Source organism: Pygocentrus nattereri, chromosome 2 (assembly GCF_015220715.1).
Source record: "Pygocentrus nattereri isolate fPygNat1 chromosome 2, fPygNat1.pri, whole genome shotgun sequence".
Classification (NCBI taxonomy): domain Eukaryota; kingdom Metazoa; phylum Chordata; class Actinopteri; order Characiformes; family Serrasalmidae; genus Pygocentrus; species Pygocentrus nattereri.
In genome coordinates, this window is record NC_051212.1 from 4,028,520 (window position 1) to 4,037,465 (window position 8,946).

General features: G+C 41.1%; 1 protein-coding gene across 1 annotated transcript in view; it reads left to right on the forward strand.

The window, feature by feature from the left end:
- Nucleotides 1–2,801: 2,801 nt before the first annotated feature.
- Nucleotides 2,802–8,946, forward strand: part of myl13 (myosin, light chain 13) — a 9,951-nt gene continuing 3,806 nt past the window's right edge. The window contains exons 1-3 of the mRNA XM_017723820.1: nucleotides 2,802–2,977; nucleotides 6,527–6,554; nucleotides 8,248–8,397. Of these exons, the coding sequence (XP_017579309.1) occupies nucleotides 2,873–2,977; nucleotides 6,527–6,554; nucleotides 8,248–8,397 (283 nt within the window). The 5' untranslated portion in view covers nucleotides 2,802–2,872. The remainder of the gene's footprint in view (nucleotides 2,978–6,526; nucleotides 6,555–8,247; nucleotides 8,398–8,946) is intronic.

Sequence of the window (8,946 nt, forward strand, 5' to 3'; positions counted from 1 at the left end):
CAGTATTGGGAAGAAATTTCTAAGAATTGTAGTCCAACTTCATAAAAGGTTCAGTACAATTGAACACTAAAGCGGTTAGACCGGGTCATTTTAATAAAGTTTCATTAGACCAGGTTTTAAAATGCAAAAACATTATTACAATGGGTCATTTTAACACTAAAACTGAACTAGACTGGGTCATTTATGCACTAAAGCTGTATTAGACTGGGTCGTTTTTACAGTAAAGCTGTATTAGACTCTGTCATTTTATACTAAAGCTGTATCAGACTGTTGTAAATGCTTTGAAACTCCAGCGGTGGTTAACGAGCAGTTTGCAGCAGGGCACTCTAATGTGGGCACTGTACGGAGTATTAATCTAAAGCTTTAGGACCGTTTTAAAAATAGCTCATTAATCACTTTAGAGTGACACAGGTTCTGTCCGACACATCTGTGGCCTTCGCTTTGATTGGCGAAGGGATAGCGGATTATCACCGTCAGGCTTAAAGGGGGATGTTTCTACAGAGGTGACAGGATGTCATATGAAACATGGTGTTTCAGAAAATGATCACACAATGTGTGAGACTGAAGTCAGTCAGGAGAGGAAGGTACACAGTAGACCGTTACGTCTTTCTGGTCAGTGAGCTTTAACTCATGCGAATGCTCATTAGCCTAGATTTGTTTTCAGCACAAGCATTATTTCTACTTCTTATTGTGAGTCTCTGCACAGCTCTGTTAGTCGCTGCTGTAATCCAGAAATTTCCAGTAACAGTTTACTCGAAATCTGATAGATAGATGGTTATGATAATGCTATCTATCTATCTATCTAGCTATCTATCTATCTATCTATACACTTATAGCACATGTGAAACATTGGGAATAAAGCCAAAGGCCATCCAGTTTTTGTTGTCATGTCAACCCTCATCAACACTCAAACCTTTCAGGTGTTTTGACCACCTTTGAGCCAAAAGAGTTTCAGCGTTATACACTTTTGTTGCTATTGGCCCTTCCCAGTGCTGTCCATGTGCTTTTTGTTTACTTTTTCATCCATGTGCATTTGTTTTGGTTTCCTAGTCCGGCCCCTTGTTTTGGTTACTCCGCCCCTGATTGTCTCCACCTGTGTTTCCACCTGTCTCTCATTTACGCTTATGTATTTAAGCCCTGTGTTTTCCCCTGTCTGGTTACTGGTCTTTGTCTGAACTGTCTGGATTGTTGGATGTATTGTGTTCTCATGGTGTTTGATTGTGTTCATTTCGTCTTGTCTGTCCCTCCTGCTCTCCGTGTTGGATGTTTGACCCTGGACCGTTGTGACTATGACCCTGGATTTGCCCTTAATAAACGTGGCTTACCTCAGCACATGCGTCCACCTCCTCGCTCCCAACCGTTACACTTTTATATTTCTACCAATAGTTTGGAAAGGAAAACTACAAATCACTACAGTGGCTGCATTCGAAACCACATACTACCATCCTCAACATACTGTACTAATGAATGGGTAATCTCTACAGTCCCTTTTACTGCCAGTGAAAAACCATGTTTCTCACTGGAGAAATTGTGTGGAAAGTACAGATTCTAAACTTTCCATCCAGACCACATTAGTGTTAAGTAGCAGAGGATAAAGTTGCGCCGTCCTGTTTTGCATAAAGAAAAAACATCGTTCACTTTTTTGCCACATTCTTGTCCTTTTTAAAGACAAATGGAGAAAGTCAGACTTGAGAGAGAATTTAAACTGAATATGAATGCAATTCATTTTGTGATCACCTATATAATGATGGCTTAATTACATTTAATAGTATAGAAAAGTGATAGTAACAGCTCTAAACATCTGCACATCTGGACAATAGACACTATTTTTTTTTTATTATTATTTATTTTATTTATTTTTTTTTACGTTTCTTTAAACTTTGTCTTTTCTGGAATTTTGTGAAGCTGCTTTGTGACAACATCTGTTGTAAAAAGTTCTATACAAATAAATTTGATTTGATTTGATTTTGGTTCCAATATCTGCACATATTTATTCATTCAGTGGTCATTATATATTGTTACCTGTACCTCCTTGTATAGTCATTGCTGCACTGCATCTCTCATCTCAGGTTATAGATATTATTACTGTTTGTTGTATTTTTTTCTATTTGTACTATATATGCCTGTAGAGAGGATCTGGTATATTCATTCTGGTTATATGTCTCCACCCTTATTACGGTTACTGACAGTGTTGTGCGTCTCCTGCTGGCTGCTAAATTTCCATCGGAATCAATAAATGACCTATTTCTCTATCTAGATAACTAACTAAACCTTTAAACAAATCCAGGCTTATACATCCTATGGCTTATTATTCAGTGACTGCATGGAAAACAAGGCAAACAAGGTCATTCTTAAGTTCAGGACCTGGAACTGTTGCTTTCTGAAAAGCAACAGTGAGAAAATTCAAAATTCAAAACTCAAGCTGAAGGTTGGGTTGCGTTTTCTTACTCAACCCCGATGTGGACAGGAGCCGTGTGTGTGTGTGTGTGTGTGTGTTGGGGTGGGTGGATTGTCATCCAGCCCAGCAGACAGTGGTCTCACATTACCCCCCATTATGTCCGCTCTTTGTGTCTCAGCGGTGATTGACCAATGGCTGTGGGTCATTATTTCTACCCAAATTAGCTGCTCTTGTTCCACCCAGCGATACGGACACACCAGGGCCATTTGTTCTGAGAAGGTGTCTCAAATAGAAGCCACGAGGCACATCCTTTTAAGGTTTTCCCTTTATGTTCTGGCACCAATCTGAGACATGAGGGGTGTGGAGTACCTGTGAGGACAGGGAATAAAAGACCCCTGGCGGTCAGGAGATCTGCACCCAGAGCGTGTCTGAGCCTCAGCCGTCCACCTTCTCCTTCCTCTTCCACTCATCACCATGGCACCAAAGAAGGCAGCAAAGGAAGAGCCCAAACCCGCAGCCCCCAAACCTCCAGAGCCTGAGCCCCCCAAGGAGCCCGAGTTTAACCCCGCTGAAGTGCAGGTACTGAACCCACCTCTGTCGCTCACATTTACATTTAAATTGAGCATTTCATGGTGAATGGACCAATAGGAAGGACCAATAAGGTTCAAGATGACTTGTAATTAGATTTTGCCACATTAATGTACATTAAAAATCTTTTCCTTGTATGAAGCTACAATTCTCAGATATAATACATTATTAAAACAGCGAGAATTGGGTGTGGACAATATTTATCGCTATCATGATATTTCCATTTTCTTAGCCTATTGTGGATATTACCAGTACATTCCAAAAATAACATAATTGGTTCAATTTCCTCGCATAAAAATCATTGTATTTATAGTTTTGCTTGTATTTCTCAATGGTTTGTGGCATTATTGGTGCTTTTTTCCTGTGCCAACTTATTAAACCCCACAAAAACTGAATTCTGTGATGCTAGTCAAGTATCATAAAACAAACTGTCATGAAGTACCATGATATATTTTTGCATATCGCTCACCCCCAGCAATAACTTGCATCTACAGTACAACACAAAAGTCTTAGGCCACTTGAAAAAGAGTTATAAGATTTTTAATCTAGATAGTGGCGGCTTATTTTGCTTTTTAAAAATGCAAATGACTATAATACATAAATACAGTAAATAGTCATTTGTTACCTTTTTTTGTAACAAAACTACAGTTACCTTCCAATACCTACATTATTAAGTGATGGTTCTTCAAGGGTTCTTTACTAAAGAAAATTGATCTATATTGAAATATGAACACTCAACGAACTTTTTGCAAGATTAAAGGGTTCTTTGCATAGAAAAAGGGTTCTTTAGAATGACTGACAAGGGTTTCTATATAGCACCAAAAAGGGTTCTACTCTTGTTAAGATGTCAAGCTTGTAACCTTTTGGTGCCATTTTCAAAAAGGTTCTATATAGAGCCATTTTCTTTACTAAAGAACCCTTGGAGAACCATATATTTTAGACATGCACCAATGCAGCAGCTAATCAATGCATTCTTTTAAACCCTTAAATGTCCAGGACCCCGGCAGGCCCAAAGTTCTATAGCCTCAGCTGGCTTGCATTAAAGTCCCTGTAATTACTGAATTATAAACCTTGGTATGTAATAAGCCTGAGATTTTAAGGGGTTAAACACAAGGGCTTTGTAGTATATCCTTATGCTAATGCTGGTAAAGTCTAAGGCGGGGTTCTCCAACCCTGGTCCTGGAGATCTACCTTCCTGCCGAGTTTAGTTTCAGCTTGTGTCCAGGAAGCTGCCCCGCCCCCTTACTGAACTCTATCTCATCTGATCCAGCCAATCAGGGACTTGGGAAGAGGTTGATTAGCTGGAGCAGGTGTGGCAGATTGTGGTTGGATCTATGCTCTGCAGAAAGGTAGATGTCCAGGACCAGGGTTGGAGACCTCTGGTGTAAGGGCACTATTAAGCTAAGGCACTAGCATAAATGCTAATAGGTAAATTAACAGATGACAATGTTCCACTGGACCCAGAGAGAGAGAAAAAATGGTCTTCAGCCATCCGTCCATCCATTTAGCTGCCCTCTTTACGTGAATTACAGGCTTTTTTATGTGAATAACTTTCCCTCATTAAAATGTCATAGAGACAAATGGGCCGACGTTCAGTTCTACCACCACAGAAAAAGCGTTCGTTCTGCTCTTCAATGAAAGATTAGAGTCTCTCAGCAATGCAGCAAGCGGTGCAGATCAGAGGGGAGTAAAACGATCCCGTTATCTTTGATGTTAGCTTCTCCATCAACTCTCCTGAGGGACAAGTGTGACCTTCTCATGCAGATTATTGGTGAGCGTTTCCTGCTGCTGCCTTTAGCATCGTCGATGGTCCCTAAAGCTATTTTGAGGACCTGCAGAGACATCATGCAGCATGGCTTGGCAAAGGGACGACCTGCTGTTAAACTGCTGATATGGCTACGCTAACTCATGCAATCTGTCAGCCGTGGATAATTACAGCTTAAATCTAACGCAACACCCAGGTTTCTATAAGCAGCCGGTGGCCCAGGTTGTTAAAATGCACATTTTCAGCTGCCTGTGAGTCACTCGAGGATGTGCATTTGACGACCACGGTTCCAGCAGGTCTTATCAAAGCAGCTCACGTCTAGCGCTAAAAATGACTGTTATTGTACTGGCTTCCAGTAATGCACCCCTCCTGCGTTTTAATGTTATTTCAGCTCGGGATTTTTATATATTTAGCTCCGACAAGACATATGAAAGCGATATTCTAAAGCGTATCATTGGTGTGGCGTATCCCTTTACAAACACAGGCTACGTAATTTTTTTCCACAGCAATTAATGTTTTGTTTTCCTGGTGGAAGCCATGGCGGGCTGACCGCACCGCTCGAGTTTCAGAAAAGGCATCACAAAAAAACAAAAGACGTTTCTGCAGCCCGTTTTTCCACAGTTGGGAATTTTTTGGGGTTGGTGGGAGCAGCTGTAGTCGTTCGAGTGCACCGAGGTTCAGGCTACACGCAATGGGTTTTTCATTATGGTCTTCCACAGTGGACCACCCACCCACTCATGGAACTGATTATGGAGGGGAAGCTGCTGAGGGAACCTTCAGGAATGTTTCTATTATTATTTTTGAACTGCTTGATTCAGTTCGTTTTTTTTTTTGTTAACTTACCATCTTTTTGCTAAAGACAAGTCAAACCACAGTCCCTGGCCACTTTTTAGAGAAAAACAAAAAAAAACAAAAAACAACTCTCTTGTATCTTTAATCGCCACCTTGCTGGGGTAAAATTAGAGACTGCCAGTTAACAGAAGTACAAGGTAGGTGCTTTTCCGATAAAGTGACCAATTAGTAGAAGTAAAAGGTAGGCATTTCTAATAAAGTGGCCAGTGAGTGGAAGTACAAGACAGGTGTTTCTAATAAAGTGGCCAGGTAGTGTAAGTACAAGATAGGCGTTTCTAATAAAGTGGCCAATTAGTAGAAGTAAAAGGTAGGCATTTCTAATAAAGTGGCCAGTGAGTAGAAGCAGCAGGTAGGTGTTTCTAAAAAAGTGGCCAGGTAGTGTAAGTACAAGATAGGCATTTCTAATAAAGTGGCCAGTAAATACACATGACCAGTACTTGTATGTTGTTGTGATTTTCCTCATAATATTTTTGCTCGTTTTACACCCATTGATCTGATTCCGTTCACGCCACATGTCATCACCACTCAGTCCGTGCATAACCCTAACAGCCCAAAGCTGAAAGGTCAGTGTCAAATGAGCTCACACCCTGACACCCACCTAAAGGGGTTTCCATATGCGGGACGGGGAGGGCTCAAGGTCACGCCTGCATTGTTCGGGACAAAAGGCAGGCCGTGGCAGCTGAGCGAAGCGTGGGTAACTCGAGCTCCAGCTGAATGTGACAAGTCTATGTGGAATATGTGACGGGCTGTGCACCTCAAGGCCAAAGAGCTCTAAAAAAACCCACCCGTGGCTTCTGCTGTGTTGTTCTGCCACATTTCCAGCTAACTAAGGCAGCGGTGAAGTCTTCTGAGGTTAATGGATGACTTCGCAATCTGTGAACTATGGCTGAGATTTGTTATTTTTGTTATTTTCTCTCTTGCAGCTGGAGTTCACCGCCGAGCAGATTGAGGGTGAGTGTTCTACCTTTCTTCTGTTGAACGGCTTCATAAAGACCCATTCACTTTTTCAACCAGTCAGTTTATATCACTGCCCTATTATTATCAGCTGTCAGCCCATTTTAATACGAAGCTCTACCCCAGCCTACCTAAAGAGGGTATCACAGTCCAGTCAGTGTTTGTTTGACTCCCATTCATCTGCAGCCTCTGTCTTTTAAAACACGTTTGATTTTAATTGAAATCGCACCGAAGCTTGATGCTCACATAATCGATTTTTTACACCTCGAAATGAGAAATGTGAGGGTCACCGGTTGTTAACTTCAGAGCACTTTACAACTTGTGGGGAATATTAAAGAGATAAACGTTCAGATGGATTGAGTTTGGTGATCGCCGAAGGCACTGAGGAAATGGCAGACAGCGGGCGTCCAGCATGCCTTCCAGCACCGCAGAGCGCTGACCGTTTCAGCTTTGAGCTTCTCTAACAGCATGGCTGTAACTTTGTTCTGAAAAGCGATGTCCGTGAGGATGAAGGTCAGGCATAAAATACTTAAATGAACTAGAATAAGCACAAAAACATCTACAGTAAAACTGCAGGAAACATAGGAATTACATTGTGCTGTATGGCACATATTGCCTCCTACTGTATTACTGTAATACTATGTTATAGGAATCTATCTTTCTAAGTATCTATAACCTTAAGTCCTAAAGTAGATGCTAATAATCCAATTTACTGTAAGATTCCTGCAGTAACCCTATAAAAAGTCCTATATTTATTACTACTGTCCTTCTCATAATGGGCCAATAGGCTACAATCATAATACCGTACAAACATCACCTAAATAAGCAGATCCACTGAAAGCTCACATTCAACAGAGGGTAAAGTTTCAGTAATGTAGCGTATAGAGCTAGTTAACAGTTCTTGCAAACTCAATATACAGACTAATCAATCCACCAATTTTGGAAACGTCGTTCAGAGCGGTTTGGTGTGAAATGCTCTGTTCTAGAGAAACTTACCGAGTCAGAACTGCTCACAGTGGTGGTGACAGGAACCAGACGTCCACCTCTAAAAGCTCCTCACAGAAAGTTCCTACATGAAATGGTTCTGAATTCACTGCCTGATGACTGAGACGCTGTTTTATGAGTTTTGAGAAGGTTTTGCCTTTAAAACACATTCATGGTGGAGGGACACATGCAGGGCGCTGTGAGGCAAAATAGTCCCCAAAGAAAACGTATTATTTCAGATTTTCCACTATTTTCCATCATCAACATTCCATCTAAACTCAGAAGACTCATGTAGGTTCACTGGTGGTACTGGATAGTAAACTGTAGTCGTGGTCACACCTATCACCACTACTGTGAAGACATCTGAACCATTTCACACCAAACCTCTGTTCACATTGCACTGAATTATGTACAAATTCCGAGATATCAGTGGAGTTCCACTTACAGTAGCATTACAGTGACAAAGCCTAAGATGTTTAATGTAAACAACAAATCTTCCTGTACATATCTAAGTCTCCTTTAACAGATTATGAAGCACAACCATCTTAAATTACCTGCTGTTGAGCTGCTCCTCCAGTTTTAAACCTAAACGTCCTTGAGTTGTGGGTATGAACTCTAGCAGAGCTGTAATAAGAACCAGGCCTCTGCAGTCTTACCTGCTGGTGATCTTCCTCAAATGCTTCACCTGCTGTCGTCTTCTCTGCAGATTTCAAGGATGCGTTCCAGCTGTTTGACAGAACGCCGACCAACGAGATGAAGATCACTTTCGCTCAGTGTGGAGATGTCATCAGAGCGCTGGGACAGAACCCCACCAACGCTGAGGTCATGTTCGTCCTTGGAAAGCCAAAGGCTGAAGGTGAGCTGCTTTTAATCACATGCCTTCTGACCAGTGATGGATGAAGTACACAAACTGACAACTGGCATAAACGTAGAAACAACTTCTAAAGGCTCATTTCAATGAGGCTGATGTTAAAGTAGAGACACCCAAGGTAAAATATTCCTCCAGTGAAAGTAGAAGTTCCTCCCTTTAGACCTCCACTTGAGTAAAAGTATTTCCCTTCAAATGTACTTAAGTATAAAGTAAAAGTACTAAAAGAGTAATTCTGGCTCTGATGTCCTGTTATCATTTTTATAACCAGACTGGCTTCATGAACTCATTTCAGGTGAAAGTCCTCCAGCGTCTCTCTTGGTAAACCAGTCTTTTAATAGAACGTCATTAATTAGTGACGCTGACGTCTATTAAAATGATCAGAAGCACAAAACACTGAAGGTAAACAGTTTCCATCAGGGAGAACCGAGTGGCTCTGAAATCACTTTTTACACACAAGCAAAGTTTCAGTTTCAGATTTATTTACAACTTAGTTCCAAGTTTAAGTTGAATAAAAACTGGCTTTAAACTCAGGAT